General features: G+C 39.0%; 1 protein-coding gene across 2 annotated transcripts in view; it reads right to left on the bottom strand.

Annotated features, from left to right (window-relative positions):
- The window catches only part of BBX (BBX high mobility group box domain containing), a 99,064-nt gene that overhangs the window by 10,374 nt on the left and 64,843 nt on the right, over window positions 1-23,847 (bottom strand). The window contains exons 9-12 of one of the 2 annotated variants that reach the window (XM_044914041.1): window positions 23,286-23,424; window positions 19,829-19,977; window positions 8,139-8,228; window positions 6,708-6,767 (exon numbers count right to left, since the gene is read on the bottom strand). In XM_044914041.1, the coding sequence (XP_044769976.1) occupies window positions 6,708-6,767; window positions 8,139-8,228; window positions 19,829-19,977; window positions 23,286-23,424 (438 nt within the window). The remainder of the gene's footprint in view (window positions 1-6,707; window positions 6,768-8,138; window positions 8,229-19,828; window positions 19,978-23,285; window positions 23,425-23,847) is intronic. The other variant, XM_021692309.2, reaches the window with a different exon arrangement.

Below are 23,847 nucleotides of genomic sequence, written 5' to 3'. Positions count from 1 at the left end.
TGGTGGGGAAGACAGTGTATGCAAACCTGAGTGAATTGTGCTCCAACAGACCATAATTTCTACATGTGGCCACGGTCCCTATCTGAGATCCTCTTGGCCACCCGTCCTGGGAAGATGATTAAAGAAGTTTCTCTTTTTCTGAGGACACTGAGATTAAATATGTGCTTCTGAATTTATAGTTATCATTGGGACACTTGCTTTCAATCACCAGGTTGGACTGATCAGAAACGAAATTGTGAGGCCTGACCTTTTACACATACTGACTGCTCAGCAAAGACCTGGCCCACACTGGGGATGCCTGCACATAAGGAAACACTCTCCCATTCGCGGAATTCTAGGACCAGGTGAATGTGCTTAGTGAGATAATTTAATGAAGTGCCACAGGCCAGCAAGCCTCCAAGAAAGGTATCAGGTACCCTCATTCTAACCGAATACCAGTGAATCATTTAGCAGCACACACTTCTATCTGAGGAGTCACCGTGTTGAGAGTGAGGAGCACGCTTGCCACGCAAGACCTTGCTCCCAGTTCAAACAGGCTGGGGATGCTTGCATCTTTTCTTATACACTCATTTCCTTAGGAGTTCATTCTCCCACCCCCAATTTAAAAGTAAGACAAGTATATGTAGATATGAGTGCAGTAAACATTTAAGAATATATACATGCAGTCAAGTTTAGTAATTGGGACTTTTTTTTTAATTCCAGTGGCCTAAGGGCTTTTAAGCAGGGAAAAGAGGTATCTTTCCATTTTTAAACCATCCAATCTCTTAAGACAGGTACAGAAATAGTTTCTGACAAAGAGGGGAGTGTGGCTCGGGAAATCAAGGTCTGACGTGGCTCACTCCCATGCACAGAGCCGGGAGAAAACTGAAGGTGCTGATCGGAAGGCAAAGCTGAAGGGAGACACTGGAAATACAACAATGCATATCGCACGGGAAGAAAAGAAAGCTAAAATAAGAGGAAGAGAACAGAGCAAGAATAACTCAGGGTGTGAAAAAATGCATATGCTGGTATAAATCTGAGTTTTTAATGAGGTTAGGTACATCCTTGGGAAAGCAGGGCTATGAATTCGTTAAGATCTTTGCCCTCAAGAGACTGATTCCAGGCTTCCCATTCCAAAACAAGCAGGAAATCATTTCAATTACATCAAAAAAAGGATGTAAAGCAGAAATCATACTGTGATTTGTGGCTTGGCCTTACTCAATCTAGCATAATAGAGGGCTGTGTGGGACAGGCTTAAGATAACAGTTATTCAAAAGAAACTACTTGGTAACACTCCCAAGTATCTTTTCAAACAAGTAATCAAAAATTAGGAAAAAGGCTCCTTTTAAATTGTAGATCTGTACCCAGGAAACAGTCTTGGTGTATTTATACTTTGATATTTAGCTTAACATAGAGCAATGCTGGTATGTATTTTAAGATTTTTTTTTTTAGTTTAAACTTCAATAAAAGCTGCCAGTAAAATAAAAGATAATTTGGTTAAGAAACACTCCAAAGAAGTTTCATGACTCTGCATTAGCCTTGAAATTCAAAGCCTCCAATAGGTATAAAGAAGCCAGAATATGAGTTTACAATGAGCATAAATAACTTCTATTAGATATTCACAAGCTTCGAAATTTCTAGTTTCTTATCCAGATCCTTCAGTTGTCCCTTCTGATTATAGGCGGTGAATCTTAATCACTTCTCCAGTATGAACACAACATTATAGATGGCTCTTCCAGAAAAAGTACTAACCTATTCCCTCTTCTCCTTCCACTTCCTAGAAAAATCTAGAACTTATGGAAATAAGGGTACGGCAGGGTTCCAAAGACGAAGGGTGAATTCCATCAGAAGAACTGCTTACAGAAAGAACGAACCCAGGAGGTCAAAGAAAAGGCCATGTGGGTTAGGAAAAGATGACCTGATTTCTACACAAAGACCATGGGGTAACAGAAATGACAGTCACAGAGAGACCTGGATTCTGCTCTTGACTTTTTAATTTACTAATGGAAGGACCAAGGGTCTCTAGTTTCTTCATGTAAAGGTGGAGGCTGGACTAGATTGGCTCTAAAGGAGCCATGAGCCCCCACCCCACATAGCCCAAAATCAGGGTCCTAGCCAGCCTCCAGGCAGTTCCAGAGTCTCAAAACAAGGTAAGAGTACTTCCTTGACAAGGACTGTTAGTTCTTTTGCCTTTGGGAAGCCTTTGAATGGTTTCATTTCCTTTCAGTGGTTGCTCTGTTTCCTGCGTGTTCCAGATGAGTTAGTAAAAACACAGTGAGAAGCCAAGGGGATGGCTGCAAAAGGGAGGTAGAGTTAAGGCCTAAAAGCAGACTGGGACTAGGGGAAGCTCAGAAACCAGCAGACAAGGAAGGCAGGCTGGCCGACAGACACCAGCAATCAAGTCCCAGAGGCTGGTGTACTGGGGGACAGAAAAGGAACGAATCAGGTTAGAGACCAAGTGGAAGAGGCAAAATGTGAGAATACATCGAAGATTCTCACAAATCACTGAAAAGGAGCTCATGCCACCTCTCTAGATGTCATCTCCTCTAAACTTACTGCCAGATCAAGAAGGAATCATGGGGCCTACAGATTGTCCACATTTCAAAGAGTGATATAATGAGACCTTGCCAGAATTTGGAAGAGGAGGTAAGCGTGAGTCTGCCCCATGCTATGACCCAGGAGCTATCCCCAGAACATCCTGTGCTGTCTGGAGCCCAAGACCAATGACAGCCTTCAGGGGCAGCACTCAGAGAGAACGCTATCCTAAGACCTGGGGAAGGCAGGGAAGGCTAAGGCAAAGAAGTGGCCGTCTGGGACGCAAGAGCACATCTGAGTCCAGCAACGTTAGCAAAGCCAAGGATGGCCTGCTGGTGAGAGACAGGAAATGGAAAATGCTCAGAGAGAAAAACAGTCTGAAGCTGAGCACCCACACAGCAAGCCAGGTCCTTTTTTTCCCCTCCCTGCCAAACTAATGGGAATGTGAGAAAAGAAAGGCTTTTGTCCTCTAAAAACAAATTAGTCATTTCTCTTTCGGCTTGTAACTGAACACACAAACCTACCCAAGCACTGCGAAACAAGTCCACAGGGTTAGTTTTTATACTCCATGATAATCATAACACACTTGGAGTGTATCATCAGAGAGAGATAATGTGAGCTCACTCCTGGAGCAACGTTAGGAATGTGGTAATAAGAGACTGTCTTGTTTTCCAAACCCTGCTCCCAAAATGTGGGGTGAATTTTTTGAGATAGCAGCACTGTGGTTGTACCAAACCCCAGGAGGCCACTAGAGTGCTCCAGAGTCACGAATTCACATTCTGACTAGGGGAATCAAACCTGCACTGAAATTATTATAGCCAAATCTGGAATCTCACGGCCTTTGGTTGGTCTCTCTTGAGCTGAAAATGCAGTCAGATGCTGAATGGAACACAGGAAACAGAATCAAATGAATGAGCCTTATCTAAGACCCCAGGAGACCCTGTTGAAGTTACATAGCAGCTATTTTGAACTCGAGAAAAGAGATCAAGGTTAGTCTGAGTGTTGTGGATCACATTAACTATAAACCAGATTTTTCTCCCCCATAATTAGATTTATATACTGCAAAGGAACTAATCTTCTGGAGATTCTCAGTCTCAGGTTTGGGTTGTTTTAGCTTTTTTCTCTTAAGATACCGTTTATAATTGCAACATCTGAGCCAAATAAGGGCTCAGATATGCCTGAAAAATTGAAATTGTTAGCAGTCAACGTGTTTTAGTGGAAAGAGTGCTGGTTTCTTCTCTTCCTACTTATGTTGGCCAGGCTTCACTCCTTATCATGTATTTATTTGGGGGCTAATAAGCCCTCCTGAATTCCCTGGGGCTCCTGCCAAGATTAGTTTTACATAAAATACTGTGAAAACCCTCTGGAAACCATAAAGCAATATTAAGTATGTAATAATAACGATGATGATAATTAAATTAGAAACCTCTAACTTAAGCATGAGCATAGGACACCATAACCCGGTAGAAAGATAAATACAGTGGCAGATACAAGTCATCTTGGTTTATCTGAAAATTTAACCTTTAATTCCAGGCTTATTGATAAGCAGTCTTCTTTTATGATCTGCAGAAGTTTCAAGAAATGGTTTAGTGATTTTGAATTTTAAAAGCATGGGGGAAAAGGCTTAAAACAGATTATAAGCTTAGCATTTAAACTGCAGATGTGATTACTAAGCACCTAAAGATTTCTGATATTTTGGGGAAGAAAAAAATGAATTGCAAGCCAATTATACTCAGGATGGTGAAAAAAAAAGCAGAGTGAACTTGAAGTTATCTCCTTTAACCGAAGTCAGGAATAGCAAACTGAGTTGAACACCTCAGTGGAACCAATGTTTCTAGTATAGACCTCAGCTACAAACAACTCCTGTCTAACCTTTGCCCAGGATGGCTAAAACATGTTAACACTATCCTGATTACGGTTTCATCTTCTGTCCTTATGTATGTATACTCTCCAAGGTAAAGTTTAAACAAGCCATAGGTGAGAGAGGATGAAATAAAGCGTCTAGATAATTCACAGTCACCACCTGAATGAGGAAATATAGGGGATGGTATAAAAATCAGTAGCCAAAAAGGTCACTTTAAGTTACTGGTAATTTCCGATGTGCAAATGGATTCCTTTTTTCCTGGCCACATAAAGTGAATATGCACTCTGTACCAAAAGACATGCAGTTTTCAATGCATATTCTTCAAAGTTTGTAACATATTCATATACATTAATAATAAATATAATTAATATCACCAATAATAACTCTATTCCCACTAAACCCTTGGGACTGCCTAGAAGACTTGAAATTGATTTACTTTTCTGCCCCCTAAAGGGCAGAATTAGGGCTGCAGAGTAAGGTTGCCTCCAGCACCACACCACCCACTCAACAAATCATAGTAATAACAGCAAGTATGAGAGGGGAAATGACATTTGAGGTTGATGTATTACCCCCCCATCACTCACCCCACCCCCAAACACATATCACACACACACTTAGTACACACGTGGAGAGCGAACCTGGAGAGATTAAACACAATTTGTCCCACTGAAAACTGCTCCTTATTGGCAGGTCAGAGCCTGACACCCACGTCTCCTAATTCCAACCTTATTCATTCTTTCTACCTCACTGCACACACTATGATACCATGTTCTACATGACACGGAGTTTCTGTTTAAAAAACAAAACATTTAGAACAGTATCATTTAAGTAAAGAGTAAGATGGTCTTAAGAGCCTCTTTGATTCCTCTGATTGTTCATCACTGCCTTGCATTTATCAAGTCTGTGCAGAATATATCTTTAAAATTCACAAGAGCTAATATATTGCATTTTGGATGTTAGCATTTAATGCTGAGAGCAGCACAGCAATTCATATTTGGCTTTGCCAGCTAAGGGCAGAAACAGTCCTCTGGACAGGTTCTGCATGTGAAGTAACAGGCCAGAAAACAGATACACTGCTGGGATTTTTTGTAAGAGTGCAATGACATAAAAGCAGATATCTGGCTCGTGTGAACTGTGCCTACCGAATAAGAACAATTTCATGTTTGCTATAAACTCTAGTTGGAATATTTTTTGAGAAATATCTTTAACACATGAGGATTTCTGATACATTACTTGGGCCAAATGTGCATTTTACATTTTTTCTCCCTTTCAGGAAAGAAACTAGAGTGTATTTGGGAGTCAAAAGACAAGGTCTGCTTCATGAAGTCCCCCTTTCTGGTTGTAAGTAAATCAAAGGGACTGGACTCAGTGATCTTTAAGACTGCTTCTAGTTTTCAAATGAAGCGACTCCTAATGAAGGACTATAAAAATGTTGAGCGTGGGGCGCCTGGGTGGCTCAGTCGGTTAAGCGTCTGACTCTTGGTTTCGGCTCTGGTCATGATTTCCCAGTTGTGGGATCAAGCCCTGCGTGGGGCTCCAAGCTCAGTGCAAAGTCTGCTTCAGATTCTCTCTCCCTCTCCCTCTGCCCCTCCCAGCTCACACGCGCAGGCGCATGCTCTCTCTCTAAAATAAATACATAAAATCTTAAAAAAAAAAAAAAAAAGTTGAGCTCCTTAAAAATAGCGACAATGAAAAAAAGGAACAATGGTAAGAAGAGGACAGCCCCTTCACAGTCACAGAAATGAGCACTCACTGGAGGGTTCAGTATTTAACAGAAATTAGGTAGACATCACAGCTAAAGAGGGCTGTGGGAAATTTTGAAGTAAAATCTGCGCCTAGGACCTATAACATTATGCTAGTCAACAAGGAACTTTTCCTCGGTTATCCGTAAGCCTCTGGAGTATTCCATCTGAACATATTTAGAGGTACTGGGAGCTGTGCTGGGGCGAAGTTCAGGACAGGAACACTGCTGACATGCCCAAGCCCAGCCAACCAGAAAAGCCCCACGCTAGCTCTACTCTGGCTCCCATAAGCATCTGCCTGCAACATGAATGCAACACTGAGTATTTTTAGTTATGGAAAACTTTAATTTCTGGTTAATGTGGTTCAAAGGCTGTAAGTGCCCCTTTGACAAATTAAGCTTGTATGACACACCGCCTGACCCTCAGCAGGGTCAAAAAATCTGTCAGTTTTGATTTGAAAATTAAAAACAACCAAATTACGAGCCCTCAGGTATAGTGCTCTTGGGTGAGCCTATATAAATTATGCCTTTTTAAACCTTTCCAACACAGACTACCTGAAATGATACAGAGAATACTGTTGCGTTTACCTTCTGTAGGGTGAATGGCATCCAAGAAGAGTTGCTTGTTTGACCATTTATCCCCACTTCCTAAAAACAACGACAGAGAAAGAAAGTGAAACTCTACTCCTAGGACAGACACATAACAGTATAAAAAGAAGACAATACACAAAACAGCTTATATATGAAACTTTATCACACAAATGAAGCAGAGTTTTATTTTAACTATTTAATTCTCAAAACGGCATTTGCCAACTAAAATAATCAGGTGATACAGGAAATGGATTGAAAATAAACAAATCTGCTTTCTGTGAAATACACTGTTGGATAATTTCTATGACTTTCATCAAGACAACTGACCATCAGTTAAAAAGGAATGATAAAAGCTGACATTTTACCTAAAGAGTGAGGTTTCTCTACTGGAAGCAGAGAAAAAAATATTAACATACAAAACAAAACCAAGGGGCTGGAGCGGAGGTGAAAAATAAAACCCAAATGAAGTAAAAGGTCACATACAGGAATGCGTAGGCACATATGTCTACACATGGAAGACAGGTGCATTTAAAGGCTCATTCCAGAAACATGAAAGGCTTCACATCTGGCCATGCAAGTGGGATGCGAATGGGCATCGGATGAGTAGGCTCACAGTGGTCACGACAGGAACATGCAGGGCGATGCTAAAGAAAGCCTAACTTCTGGGACACATGGCTAGACTGAACCAGACAGGGAGATTTATCTTTTATGTGGAATAAGAATAGGAGTCCTGAACTACGAGAAGAAGGAAATCTTCAGATGAGTCCTGAAGAGGTTCAAGGGCCCATCAAAATCATAACAATAAGACAGATGCTCAGAGTGAAGAGATGGTGGAGGGCAATGCACGTCTAGTGCCCTCTGGAAATAAGTTACGTGACTGAAGGGGGTGGGAAGAGCCTGGCAAACAAAGTAACATAGACTGGAAAAAAAGAGACAGGTTACGGCTTCGGAGTGGAATCCTCCCAGACAAGAATCCTCAAGGGTCAGAGAAAGTACAGAAATGGGGGCACTTTCATATGAATAGGAAACTCCTGAGGTTTCAGGAGGTAGGAAAACGTGGTCCTGGTTTGAAGGCTGCCCCACATGAGAGAAACGAGAATAGTCAAAGGAAATAAGTGGATAAGAGCTCAAGAAGACTAAGTTAAAAATGCACCAAATATGGATGAAAACAGCAATTTTAGGATTCATATGGAACTCTGAAAATAGAGACATTATGGAATTTGAGTAGGAATCCAAGTGAAGGAGATCTCTCTTTGCAATTAGCGGCGGAGTCTAGAGATAATGAATACGCCTGCATTAGGAGCCGATGACACTGAAGCAAGCCGAGGGGAGGAAAAGGCAAAGGCGGTGCACAGAAGCGTTACTCAAAGATGAATTCACAATGGAGGTGGCCAAGAAACCTTGATGGAGGATGGAAGGCACCAATACCTTTTTCCGGAACATTAGGCTTCTCCTTTTTGTGCTTATATTTGCTGACAATTTTGTGGAATAAGTTCTTTTTCTGAGACTGGAAAGGACCTACAGACAATATTAATATAAATATATTTTAAATTGACAATGTTTCATAAAACAATACCATGTGTTCCTAAACAATTACACCCTCCTCCCCCTTGTGGTACAAGCAAACGGAGTCACAAGAAATGTCATCTTGCATATCTTCACTCCTCTAAATATACTCAGCGCCCTTCCTTAGGCTTACTTAAAACCCACTGAAAAATTTTCCTTAGGAATGTATTGGGCAGGAGCCCCCATTAGGGCTGGGACTCCCTAAGCAGAAACTGCAGATTTAGTGACTAGAGACAGACCACAACCCGTAACTGAAGAGTAGCTGTAGGCTTTAACAAAGAAGAGATTTTACTTTATTTTAGATTCCTCAGTATGGTGAAGGAAAAGATGGCAGGGGCATTTCTTCTAAGAAACTGGTTTTCGTAGTAAGAACAGCACTTTCAGGACAATAATTGGCCTGAGAGCACTGGATAGCTTTCTAGCCTTTTCTGAGGTTATTCTGGGAAGAAAATGTGCTTTAAAAATAGAAAAACATTTGCCCCAAAAAATCGGGGTGGGAGGGGAGAGAAGTCTCAGATTGTATCTTTGGTTCTGCAGATAAAGAAAACAGAACGACGATTTGTCAGTCACCTAGTCGGAAATGCCAACAGCAGCACTGACCTCCCCAAGCAGGTTTCTTTCTATATATACTTTGCTGATATATTCCTATGTGAAATGGACTCAAATCACTTTATGTAACTTCTGTTTGCTCATCTGTAAATGGGGATAAAGACAGTGCCTAACTTAGAGCTGACGTGAGGATTTAAAGAGTCAGAGACTCTGTAAGCTGCCCCTGCTCCCACTACCCACCTGCCAGCGTCTGTACCCACATGTACTGCTCCCCCTCCTGCGAAAGGCAAACTATTCCCACTCCTGCCTCCAGCAGAAACTCACTGGCTTTTACATTCACAGTATCTGCAACTGTCACCAATTTTAGAACATTTCCATCACCTCAAAAGTAAATCCCATACCCTTTAGCTATCACCCTTCCCTATTTCTGCATTCCCTCTATCCCTCAGCCATCACTCATCTCCTTTCTGCCTCTATAGATCTGCCTATTCTGGGAATCTCACACAAATGAATCATGTAATACAGTCTTTTGTATCCGGATTCTCTGACTTGCTATAATGTTTGCAAGGCTCATCCATGTTTAGTGTGTATCAGCAGTTCACTCCTTTTTAAAGGCTGAATAGTATTCCACTGTATGGATGTACCACATTGTGTTTATTCACTCATCGGCTGGTAGATATCTGGGTTGCTTCCACCTTTGGGCTATTATGAATAATCCTGTTAGAATTACTCATATATTAAGCTTTTTGTGTGGATATGCATGCTCATTATTTTGGGACATATACCTAGCGGTGCAAGTTGCTAGGTCGTATGGTAACTCTATGTTTATAAACCTTTGGAGGAACTGCCAGATTATTTAACATCCTTGTCAACACTTAACTATTAATCTGTCTTTGAGTATGATCATCATAAGGATGTATTTCTCTCATTGTAGTTTTGATTTGCATTTTCCTGGTGACTAATGATGTCAAGCATCTTTTCATGGGCCCACTGGCCATTTGTATATCTTCTTTAGAGAAAGAGTTCTGATAATTTGTCCATTTTTATTTTTTTATTATTTTTTTTTACATGGATGTCTGTAGCAACTTTATCCTTTTTTAAAATTATGTTATGTTAATCACCATATACTACATCATTAGTTTTTGATGTAGTGTTCCACGATTCATTGTTTGCGTATAACACCCAGTGCTCCATGCAGTACGTGCCCTCTTTAATACCCATCACCAGGCTAACCCATCCCCCCCAACCCCCTCCCCTCTAGAACTCTCAGTTTGTTTCTCAGAGTCCATAGTCTCTCATGGTTCGTCTAATTTGTCCATTTTTAAACTGAGTTGTCTTTCTTTTTATTGAGCTGTAAGAGTTCTTTATATATTCTACACAAAAGTCCTTTATCAGATAGGTAGTTTGCAAATATTTTCTCCCATTCTGTGGATTGTCTTTTCACTTTATCAGTGTCCTATGAAGCACAAAGTTTTAAATTTTTAACAGTCCAATTTATTTACTTTGTATTTTGGTGTCACAAAGGATCCATTGCCAAATCTGAGGTCACTTAGATTTGACCCCTATGTTTTCTTTGAAAAGTTTTATAGCTATAGCCTTCACACTGAGGTCTTTGATTCATTTCAAGTTAATTTTTGTATATTGTGTGAGGTAAGAGTCCAAATTCATTCTTTTGTATGTGGTTATCCGATTGTCCCAGCACCATTTTGAAAAGACTAATCTTTTTCCCATTGAATAGTCTTACCTTCTTCATTGAAAAACCACTGGTCAATGATGTATAGGTCTATTTTCTGGGCCTTCAATTCTATTCCATTAACCTATATAACTATGTCAGTACCACGCTGTCTCGCCTACCAGTTTTTGTAGCTAGTTTTAAAACTGAAAAAATTATTTTGGCTATTCTGAATCTCTCGCAATTCCACATTAATTTTAGAATCTCTTAGTATCTATAAAAGAAGCTAGAATTCTAATAGCGATTGGGCGGAATCTGTAGATCAATTTGAAGGAGAGTTTCCATCTTAACAATATTAAGTCTTCCAATCCATGAATATGGGATGTTTTTCCATTTATTTTGATTGTTTTTCTTTCAACAACACTTTGTAACTTTCAATGTGTTGCACATCTTTTGTTAAATTTATTCCTATGTACTTTATTCTTTTTGATGTTACTATGAATGGAATTGTTTTCCTAACTTCATTTTCAGATTGTTCATTGAAACTGTACAAAATACAACTGATTTTTTTTTTTTTTAATTTAAATTCTAGTTAGTCGACATACTGTTCAATATTGGTTTCAGGAGTAGAGTTCAGTGGTTCATCATTTACATATAACCCAGCGCTAATCATAACAAGTGCCCTCCTTAATACCCATCATTCATCTATCTCATCCCCCCATCCCTCCAACCACCCTGTTTGTTCTCTATAGTTAAGAGCCTCTCATGATTTGTTTCCATCTTTTTTCCCCCCAAGTCCTGAATGTTCATTCATTTAGTTTCTTAAATTCCACATATGAGTGGAATCATATGGTATTTGTCTTTCTCTAACTGACTTATTTCACATAGCATAATACACTCTAGCTCCACCCACATCATTGCAAATAGCAAGATTTCATTCTTTCTGATGGTTGAGTAGCATTCCAGTACACACACACACACACACACACACACACACACACACACACACCCCGTATCTTCTTTATCCATTCATCAGTTGATGGGCATCTGGGCTCTTTCCATAGTTTGGCTATTGTTGATAATGCTGCTATTAACATTGGGGTGCATGTATTCCTTTGAATGTGCAATTTTTTTTTAATCCTTTGGGTAAATAGCTAGTAGTGCAATTGCTGGATCATAGGGTAGTTCTGTTTTTAGCTTTTTGAGGAACCACCATACTGTTCTTCAGAGTGGCTGCACCAGTTTGCGCTGCCACCAACAGTGCAAGAGGGTTCCCCTTTCTCTGCATTACAACTGATTTTTGTATCCTTCAAACCTGTTGAACTCATTAATTTATTAGCTATAGTAGTTTTCTGGGGACACCTTAGGTTTTCTATATAAAATATCATGTCATCTATGAATAGGAATAGTTTTACTTCTTCCTTTTTCTTGCCTAATTGCCCTGGCTAGAACCTCAAGTACAATGCTGAACAGAAGTGCTGAGAGTGGACATCCTTATCTTGTTCCCTACCTTAGGGGGAAACATTGTCACTATTAAATAGGAATGTTGTGGGATTTTTGTAGATGCTCTTTATCAGGCTGAGGAAGTTTCCTTCCACTCTGAGTTTGTTAACTATTCTCATAAAATATGTTGGACTTTGTCAAATGCTTTTTTTCTACATCTATTAAGATGATCACACGGGTTTTCTGTTGTTTTATTGATATAGTATACTACATTGATCTTTGGATGTTAAACCAACCTTGCATTCTGGGAATAAAATCCCACTTGGTATACAATTGGTAATGGTATATAATTCTTATTATATGTTGCTGGATTTGGTTTGCTACTATTTTGTTAAGGAATTCTATGTCTCTGTTTGTAAGAGCTATGATCTGTAGTTTTTCTTGTGATATCTTTGTCTAGTTTTGACATTCAGGTCATGATTGGCCTCACAGAATGAATTAGGAAATATTCCCTCTTCTTCTAATTTTTGAATGAGTTTGTGAAAAACTGATATTAATTCTTCTTTGAATGTTTGGTAGAATTTAGCAGTGAAGCCTGGGCCTGGGTTTTTTTTTTTTCCCTTTGGTACTTCTGTGATTACTAAATTCAATCTCTTTTCAATAGTCTGTTCTATTCAGACTGTCTATTTCTTCTTATTATCAGTTTTGGTAGTTGTGCTTTCGAGGAATTGTCCATTTCACACAGGTTATCTAATTTATCGATATGTAACTGTTCATAGTATTCCTATCTAATCTGTTCCATTTCTGTAAGGTCAGCAGTAATGTCCCCTATTAAATTTTTTATTATAATAACTTTAGTCTTCTCCTTCTTAATTGATCAGTCTAGCTAAACATTTTTCTAATTTGTTGCTCTTTTCAAAGAACCAGCTTTTGGTTTCATTGACTCTTTAATGATTTTCTATTCTTTATTTAATTTTATTAATTTCCTCTTTAATCTTTATCATTTCCTTTCTTCTACTTCCTTTAAGTTTCATTTGCTCTTTTTCTTACAATGTTTCAAGATAGGTCAGATTATTGATTTGAGATCTTTTTTTCTTTCTTGACATAAACATTTATAGCTATAAACTGTGCTCTAAGCACTGTCTTAGTTGTATCCCATAAATTTTGGCATGTTGTATTTTCATTTTTATTCATCTCAAAGTATTTTCTGATTTCCTTATTAATTTCTTCTTTCTTTTTATTTTTTTTCTTTGATTTATTGGTTATTGAGTATATGTGCTGCCAAAGTGACTTACTGGCTATTTAGAGTGTATTGCCTAATCTCCACATATTTGTGAGCTTCCCAAACATTTTCGTGTTGTTGATTTTTAATTTCATTCCACTGTAATCAGACAACATAATTGGAATTACTTCAATCCTTTTAAATGTACTGGTTTGTTTCATGGCCTAGTGTATAGTGCATTCTAGAGACTGTTCCAAAGTGCACTTGAGAAGAATGTATAGTCTACTACTGATGGGTAGAGTATTCTATACACAGGCAAAGCTTGGAGATACTGCAGGTTTGGTTCCAGACCATCACAATAAAGCAAACATCGCAATAAAGTGAATCAAATGAATGTTCTGGTTTCCTAGTGCATATAAAAATTATGGTTACACTATACTATAGTCTATTAACTGTTCAATAGCATTAGGTCTACAAAAAAATGTATATACTTTAATGAAAAGAGACTTTATTGCTAAAAAGGCTAACCATGGGACACCTGGGTGGCTCAGCTGGTTAAGCATCCAACTCTTAATTTTGGCTCAGGCCATGATCTCAGGATCGAGCCCTGAATCGGGTTCCACACTCAGCACGGAAATCTGCTTAAGATTCTTGCTCTCCCTCTGCCCCTCCCCTGCTCTCTCTCTCTCTAAATAATAAAAATAAAATCTTTAAAAAATGCTAACTATTAACTGAGTTGTAATCATTGTTCACAGATCACCAAAGTATGACACAGAGACACCAAGTGAGTAAATGTTGGAATGCCAATAGACTTGTTTGACACAGTATTGGCATAGACCTTCAATGGGTAAAACAACACTGTAACTGTTAAGTGCAATAAAATGAAGTATACATGTATGTCTGTTAGGCCTAGTTAATGCAGAGCGTTCAAGTCTTCTCTTTCCTTGTTGATCTTTTGCCTAGTTGTTCTATCACACCTATTCTTTCTTCCATAGCACTTCTCACGTTCTAACACAGTATTCTATGCTTTGCTTACTGTTTAGGCTGGTACCCCTGCCCTAATGTAACCAGCATGGCAGCAGGGTTCTTTGTTTTCATTCACAGATATATTCTACATGCTGGAATGGTGTTTAGCAGATGATTGGTTCTGAACAGTATTTGCTGCATGAACAAAGTTCTTAAACCACTGGAAATGACATCTGTAGCTATTATTACTGATAACAGAAGGTTGTGCCAGTGTTTTTTGATGACTACACCAAGCCATCCTTTTAAATAACCAAAAGCAAATACTTCTGGATTAGCTGGTGGTGGTTTGAAATAGAAATAGAAAATGCCTTGTTGACTTTTTTGGGGGGGGGAGGGAGGGGAAGTGAGCAACAAGGGAAAGAAAATAAATTTAACAAATACAAAAAATATATATTGTGTGTACGTACTACATTAATAACCCAGGTATTCTCTATCATCCATTTACAATCACTGCCTCCTACATATTTTAGACAACTGGGGAAACTCAGGGCTGGAGCACCTGAATGAGACACAGGCAGTCATGGAAAAGAGAAGTGGAAGAATGCAGAAAAACAATTCTGAGACCTCTTAGGACCATAAGGATGGATGAGATGGGTTAGGAAAGAAGCAAAGGATACGTATTTTCAGACCCAAACACACTCAGCGAAATCTGAAAAGTACAATTTAAGGACAAAGCTAAAGATAGAGGTTGTCAATTTTAACATGAGAAAAGAACATCCAGAGTGATTTAGTACATAGAGGAGCTTCTGAAAACTTTTATTTTTAAACCTCCTTGCTCCTAGACATCCACCAAACTATAGCTATAAAACAAAACTTCAGATAAAGAAGTGACAAACTTAAAGGAGTAATAGACCAGATATAATTGCAGTCACTGAGAAGCAGCAATTTCAGAGTCAAGAAATGAACAATTTGACTTCTGTTCACCACTATGGTACATATGTGTGATATTTTGTCTAAAGGAAAATAAAGTCAAAATTTGTAATAAACAGCACATACAAGGAAATTCGCTACCATTTTTTCCTTAGTTAATTATATTAACTCAGAAACATACATGGAGGGAAAAGAAGGTAGGAAGTGAAAAGCGGAAGAGTTTTAGAAGGAATGGTTCAGAAAGCAAAAAAATGCAATGGAGGGCGCCTGGCGGGCTCAGTTGGTAGAGCTCGCAACTCCTGGTCTTGGGGTCGTGAGTTCCAGTCCCATGTTGCAGGTAGAGATTACCTTAAAAAAAAACTGCAAGTCTTTCACTAAACTACTAGGTCATGTTCTGATCCCATCTCTTTCTTAATCTCCCTACCAAATTTCTTAAGAGAGTGTTTGAGTTAGCTTCTAATTCCTTAAGACAAAAATCACATGTTGCTGGCATGGAAACTAGCTGAGGAGTGGCTTTACTTTTGGGGAGGATAGCCTGTATGGTGATGATATCTGTCTCCTTTGCACCTAACTTCACAGCTGGGGAGAAAATGGAAAACCCCAATGTGAGAAGGTAAGAGGGCTACCACAGAGACATTAACAATAACCTTTCCAAAACATTACTCATGGTTTGCTAAAAAATGGACATTTTGGGGGTAAGGGGCTATCGTGATACAGACGCCACTTCAGTATTAGCCTGGGGTGATCATTTCTCAAGATCCGCAGGTAAGATGAATTAAGTGAACCTTGTTCTATAGAACTGTTGCAGGGAATAAAGGCTATGCGTTACGCGAATAGTGGTGGCGTAGGACCAGGTTCTATGGTTTCATGTTTCTAAGCTATAAAAAGAGCAGAAGTTTTATTCTAAAACTAGGCTGTTATTTTTGTAATAGATACATAAATAATAAATAACCAATGAAACAATAAGTTCCTTTGTGATAATTTATAGCAAAGTGCTCCCAGCTGCTGGGCATGTGGATCTGCTGACCTGAAGCCTGAGTACACCAGCCACAATCAAGTTCGGATTCCCTGAGGGGCAGGAACTACCTCACTGGGCTGTACATGAATGCCTTGTTAAGGGATTCAGTATGACATCAGGTAGTATACCTTTTATATCTGCAAATGTGCTGTCACCATGTTCCTGAAAATATCTGGTGGCGATGAAGATGCTCAAACAGTTAACAGGGCAAAATACAGAGTTCTGCCTAAACTGGAAGCTGTAACTCCCTGATATGAAGGGCTAGTCAGGCTGACATTAGCTCTTGGTCCTCTAACACTGAAAGTATCCTCAGTTTGGCTGAATCCCAAACGGGATTCTGTCCTCAGCCTTTAATTTTGTAAACCTGCTTCTTTTATTACCATTGCGATTTTTTAAAATCTCAAATCCTTAATCATTGGGAATTCCAATCTTAAAATATAAGCATGGATTGGAAGAAAAATGAGGACCACCAGCATGTTTGATAACAGGCTAAGGAACAATGTGAGAAGACTGAAGAGATACAGAAGGAGAAGTGAAGTCAAGGGTCAAGCTGGGACATAATTTAAACACTCTAAGTTGAACTCAATTAACTTTTTCTCCATGACCCTACTTTGTCTGAAAATTACTATTCTGTAGAGCACTCTGACTTCTGATACTTTTGTAAAAAGTGCTTCATACATTAACAATATACTTAAAATAATGTGTCAAAACCTACCTTTTAAGTTACAATTAGATTTAGATTTATAATTTAAAGCCTTCATTTGAATATATACAAGTAACTATGAGAGATAAACCAGAAAATATGCAGGCATGGGCTGCCTCGGCTGAACGGCACCAGAAGTTAGATGGATTACAATTTACTAGGTAATTTGTTCTTAGAAGCAAAGGAAATTCTTTTCCTAAGTCATCGAGCTCTGCCTCCTATAATGTAGCTTGAGCCCAGTCAGAGGAGGGTGGCATTTAGTTATTTTCATCCATTTTTGTTGTAGAGTTTCTGACAAGACCCATTATACAGACATGAAGGACAGAGCAGAGATAGTGGAGGGGACACTGGACAAGAGGAAGAGACTCCTTGGAAATAGAGATATAAATAAGGAGGCCACTGGGAAAGCAGAAGTGTAAAGCCCAGCAGATACTATGTTGCTGAGATCTAGAACTATATAAATGCATACAAAACCATTTCCTCTAGACAGCATTACAGAAAAACTCTATACATTTTATATAACCTGGAGTAGCTAAAAAAAGTCCATAGTATAAGGCAGGGAAAAATATAGTAATTGTTGAATGATAAACACAGGAGAAACTATAGACAAAATACCAAATTGTTGGAGGAGAAATGAGGTTTCCTATGGACACATACTCTTTTGTTAATAAACTAATGATCTTATACACAGTTTTTGCTTTGAACAATTCATTATGCAAAGGTGTAGAGTCTAGAGTCTAAGAAAACAATCTTCTCTATCCTCTGAGGATCAGGCAATTACAGCACAGCTGGTATGATAATTTCATTAATAACCTGTAGGATAGGACACTGGTGCTGCTAATGACAAATTACAATTAGTTACAAATACTATTTCTTTAGTTTGCTAAAAAGAGAACGTATTATTTAGTTTCTGCTTTATTTTAACTGCATTTTGCTCCATTAGTCAGAATGCAGTGCAAAATCTAGTCTTGAAAGACTCCTACCTACGTAATTACTGATAGGCTGTAAGGACCCAATGGCTCAGTGGCTTGAGAGGCATAACAGAAGAGTTAAGAGGATACTGTATGAGGTATAATCCAAAACTCCAAAAAGCTATTTCACATCAAAAGAAATACTGTTAATCTCAGCTGGGAGAGGAAAAATATATAACAGATAACTAAGACCCAAGAGAAGGTCTCATGAAAATAGATCCTAACTCAGGGTTTTATAGCTTTACAAAAATAAATCTATTGTTACATTCTCTGATAGATAATTTGGCCAATTTCAGGGCTCAAAAATGAATGTCTCAAACTACCGGGAGTGGAGGAAGAGAATACATCTTGCACATCAATCAATTAAGTTCCATTTTATTGGCTTGTCAGGTATTTATCAGCAACTTTAAATCCAAGAATTATGGGAGCTCAAGGTAGCTGGGCATCTTTGGGCTCACGGACTACTTTGCGTATTCCTAGATGTCTCCAGGGCAAAAAGACTGTCATTTCATTTGGTAATCCATTACAGTGCTCAGCTACCTACCTGTCAGCAAGGCTACTTTATTTCTTTCCTACTTATCTTGGAAGATCTCGATACAACCCTATTTTATTTTCTCAGATGAGCAAACTTGGTGATGCAACATTTCTTTTTTAGTTCTTTATTCACTAGACTTGTTTTTATTGAACACAGAGGAAAACCAAGCTAATTCTGAAATCACTTTTACGTTCCTCTCCGCCTTTAATCAGGAAGGGGGAATTTTCTTCAGCTACACAGATCTATCTTGAGATACAGATCTCAAAGCGACCCTCCTCGGTTGTGTCAACTCCAGTGTGCAAAGGAGGTTTTTGGTCTCGAGGGAGAAAAGTTTAACTTTCTTCAAAGAAACCGTAATTTTTCCTAGACCTTATATAGTCCCTCTAAATCCATAAAATTGTGTCTGCTCATTAATATTTATCTCTGATCATTATCTATGAATGCTAGAATTTAGCAAGATTTATGCAAAGATATGTATCATATTATATCTATCCACCTATCCATCTATCTAAAATACACCAAAAAAGGGTCTGATTTGGTAACAGGTAACAGGCAGCCACTTTTGCAGGGTAATTAAAAAAACTCTTCCATCAAATCCTGCAAGCAACAGAAACTCGGACACACAAATTCTTCATCTCTCCATTCACTGTCCTTACGGGAGACTAAGAGAATGAAGTCTTTCAACATCTGTATGGAAAACTAGAGGTACATTTCCCCACCAATCTTGAGACCTAAGTAAAAGCAGAAGACAAGTTCTCCATAAGAGCAGTGCCGTCATTTTGGGGAGGACAATCCTTTATTGTGCTTGAATGTCCTGAGCAGGCTCTGATGCTTAGAACCCAAGCCCCCACCCGACAATATAATGGTGGTCTCACACTCTTCAAAACCCCTCTCTGAACTACAGTGTTGCCCTTGATGAATGCTGATACCCACCCAAGTCATGCAGATAATTTTGAAAGCTTCCCTGATACCCACAGGGAAGAATCTGATATTCTTCAAAATGAACATGCTCAAATAATATTTTTCTAAACTTAACAAAACCACTTTCAGTGTATTGCTAGAGGATTATTTGCATTTGGCTTTATTTTCATTTGGTTCAGACTGCTGGTAAAGAATGGAGTTCTCTGATTAGGCACATAGAAGGATTTCACAGTCCCAGAGTCGAACCTGTCACAGACACAGTGAACAGAGGAATTAGGCTTGGCCAGCAGTTTCTGCTCATGAAAAGCGCCACATCTCCAAGTCAGAACTCTGGAGAGCAGAAAGTCGAAGACCACGTGTAACACTTAGCTACACCTTTCAGGGCCAATGTGCAGGCTGAGATGGCAGAGAACAGAGGCTGAGGAGGATTAGGAGGGAAAGAAGAGAGCGAGAAGTGAGGCAGGAACCATACTAATAATTCTGGAAAGCAAGCTAAAATTCCAACTGGTTACTGCCTCACTGCCTCAGTCTAAATCCAATTACGTATCTAGAGGGAATTGCAGAAGCACCGAAGAGCAGTGAGATACCGGCCTCTCGGCAGGAGGCATAGCACACATCTAACCTTTGCTGGTTTTAGTCGGTTCTGAGGACATGTTTCCAGTCTTCTTCTTTTTCCTTGGGACAGGTACGCATTTCCGGTCAAATGTAACAGGACTATATTGAGGGAGGCTGTTGAATTTTTTTTCAAATTCTTCATCCAGCTTTGCTGAGCTAATAAGAGAAGGGGGATGGCATCGATCAGCACATGACATAAATATTTAAACAGAAAATGATACAAGATAGATTTTAAGATATTCCACTTGAAAACAGGGTCCCCAAGAATTAGGGCACTGTTCATAAATTCTGTGAAAGGACAAAAACATCTGTTCAGAAATGCTTGAGAAGATTTATCAGCACAGCTTTCTCGGTCAATTCCCATGAAAGGTTATCTTATTGCCCTAGAAAAGCAGAAACATTATTTAAAATATAAGAATATTTTTGAAGTTATCTCCACTGGCACGGACATTTTTCATTAAATTCAATAGAATGCATATTCCATCCAGACAAGTTTCTCATTCTAAAGATTCGTATATATTATCTATATTGGCAAGCTTATTGGCAATAGGGTATAGATTGGTACTTCTTCTTTTAAGAAAATACTTATTGAGGGGCGCCTGGGTGGCTCAGTCGTTAAGCGTCTGCCTTCGGCTCAGGTCATGATCCCGGGGTCCTGGGATCGAGCCCCGCAATGGGCTCCCTGCTCTGCAGGAAGCCTGTTTCCCCCTCTCTCACTCCCCCTGCTTGTGTTCCTGCTCTGGCTATCTCTCTCTCTGTCAAATAAATAAATAAATAAAATCTTTAAAAAAAAAAGAAAATATTTATTGACTAGTACTTGATTAAAACACATCCAACACACAAAGAAAACACAAACAAAAACTCTGAATATCAGAAAAATTCTGGAGAGTTGACCGGGATGATGATAAAGCACTCAATGACAAGGAAAGCCAGTTTTCAATGAACATGCTGGTGGAGAGACAGATGTGCTTTAACACAAACCACGGATGACTTCAGAAATGGCACCAGCAAAGCTGGGAAATCCTTGGGCTGCTTCTGACTGTCTCTAAGGCCCCCACCCAGCCATGGCAGCATGCCTGCTGGCTCCTTGCTGAGACTTATTAACGAAGATGAAACCCAAACAGATGGGAGAAGCTACAGCAGAATGGCTGTGTGTCCTGGATGCAAAATGGAAGGCATTCTGGGAAGAGAGCAGCCTTGAGTTAACGTACAAGAAGCTAATGGCTCATGTGTTGAGCTGCTACGTAGGGGTTGTACTTGAGGTGTGTCCACCTAAAACTGTTCTGTTTGGAGGAATATATAAGAGTTGGGCAGCAGAGACAAGATAGTCTGAAGACCATCAGAATGGTCAATGGAAAAGGGCCAGTTCTATCAAAGCAGGGAGGATGGTAGCTGCGGGTGACGCTCCGGCATTAACAAAATCCTTTTCCACCCAGTTCAAAGACGTTTATACCAATGGAAAATCAGACAGTAACCAGATACTATCAGAAGGGATCTATAATTTGTGAATTTCTCAGATAATCTGAAAAACCAAAGAGAATTAGGAAAATGTGAGCTAAAACTCGTAAGATCCCTTGGGGTTTTTTTTCCTTTTCTTTTTTCACCTAGAATAATGATCTATGTTTTTCTTGCGGAGGACTGTAAGATTAGAACTGCCAATACTCAGTGAATTTTTCTTGGCTACAAATAGCACATTTTCTGTGATAAAGGGGTTAACATGCTCATTTAGAAATCTCAGGGAAGACTGATAGGAACTGGCATTTCTCACTGCTCATCCACTATGTTGGCGTGTTCTAAACAAAGCAGACCCAGATAGTCTAATTCTGACAGGCCTGTACGAAGGGGCGGGGCGGGGGCGGGGGGGGGGGGGAACAGCAAAGACCAGAGGTTTACTGTTGATTAGAGCCTGCAGAAAAACCACACTCCCAGTTACATACATGTGCCTTCCTTAGAAATGATTGAAACAAAAACAACCCACACACCAATCTCTTTTCAGACACAGATTTTCAAAAGATTGTTTCACTTTTCTTGTTCCCAAAGAAGACTGGAGGAAACACCTCTCTCACAGTGTAAACCCTTTCTAATGGAAGCATCAGAAACCTTTCGGCTGGAGAGTCTTAATGCCTGCTTTATTCCCCCAGGACTTCACAATGTCTGCAGTGAGACCTGCTCCTCTCTGCGACTAGACCCACAGGGCACTGGTAGTTCCAGAAGATAAAGAGCATTGGTCCTGAACTCAGTGGTCACATTTTTTTTTAGGAAATCCTGCATTTGAAAATACCATTTGACGATACTGAATATAAGAATTTTTGTCATTGTTTAAGCATAGTGTAGGCAAAACTAATGTGAACTGCTCTGGACATTTAAAATATTAGAAAGGAAATACATAAAAGTTATAAAAATATCACCTTAAAATAAATAATCCTAAGGAATTTCACAATATGAGAAATAATTTCCATTCTCCTACTACTTTGTGATGACCTAGAGCCTTAGAATTAACCAGATTTTAAAGCACTGTAACTTCTGAGGAAAAAAAAAATATTATTCCACTAACAGAAATGCAAATATTTATGAATAAACCAAATACAATACTCCCAATGCATGGAATTTGCATACCTTTAAACACACTCATGAAAAAATATGGAAAATATAAAAATGTACTTATTTCTATTCAATGTATTCTTTTCAAATTGGGCTAATAAGAAATCTTGAAGGATTTTTAAAATAGTACTACTCAATATGCAGAGGCGTCCCTCACCAATATAAAGTACTGAATCTCCTAACAAAATGTTTTATATTAAGATTAGTATTAAGAATCTTTGGAATAACATTAAAAATGAAGTAATCCTTAATGATTTTATCTTGATGTATGTTATTGCTTGATACTGCTTTTCAACACATAAATAATTACTGAATATTCTCCGTAGCAGAATAATAGTCAATCTAACATTTTTATCTTACAGCAATAGAACATGGTTTAAACCAAAGAGGTTAGAGGTAGAAACGTAATTTTATTTACCTTACATTTTTTGAGCTGTCGTCTTATTTTATAAACATATGTACATAACCTTTAGAAATATTAAATAAAATATGTACAGTAAGTAAACAGGCAAAATGTAAACATGTTTATAGAATATCCATTGTAAACCTTAGATGGGAAAATGCGTCCTGGCAATATTAAAGGATTTATAATGTCACACCACTAATACATGGTGGGCCTCAATTCACACTCAGGCCTACATCCAAAATCTACATACATTATACTAGACCTAAAATGTGAATGACAGTGTCACTCACACAGCCACGTTGCCAGCAGGAACATGTGACACACTAGATTTCTATTCTCTTATTGTGCTCACGAAGACTGTAGTAAGTGCTGAATGAATACTCAAGAAGAAGCAGTTAGTGATTTCTGTTTACACTTGGGGTCTATGCAGCGTGCTGATGTGTTCACAGGCACTTACCCAAGGAGAGAATCTTCCTTTGGCTTTGTCTTCTTGAACTTCTTGCTCCCACTGGTCCCACTCTGGTTAAACGTCCAGCTTTCTTCATTCCAACACCCTTCATGGTCAGAGGAGTTTCCTTTTCCTGAGCTTCGTTTCCCTAAGGAAATTTAAGAGAAAGAATGCAGTTGGTACACTGGGATGAGGTTGCCTCTCAAGTGATTTGTTGACCCCCCAGGTATCATTTGCATGATGCTACTTACAACCGTTTCAATTTCAGAGTCCTCTAAGTGGTTCACGATGGACCACCTTCAATAATACAACATGCAAAACAGTGTATAGCCTCTGAGATCAGTTGTCTTGTCATAACGCAACAGGTGGTGTGTGTACTGTGTGACTCCAGAGACAGACTAACTCCTACCAGCTTTTCCATTAGAGAATCAGACTAAGGTGTAGAAGCCCTTTGCTGGTGGGCATTATTAATTTTAATTTCCCCAGGACTTTATTGGAATGATATCCCTGGAGAACTATGTACTCTAAAAGATCTTCATTCAAGCCTTATTAGACTCATTAGTCACACATC

Source organism: Neomonachus schauinslandi, chromosome 1 (assembly GCF_002201575.2).
Source record: "Neomonachus schauinslandi chromosome 1, ASM220157v2, whole genome shotgun sequence".
In the NCBI taxonomy this organism is placed as follows: domain Eukaryota; kingdom Metazoa; phylum Chordata; class Mammalia; order Carnivora; family Phocidae; genus Neomonachus; species Neomonachus schauinslandi.
The sequence above is the reverse complement of the archived record's forward strand: the minus strand, read 5'-3'. Positions and strand labels throughout refer to the sequence as shown.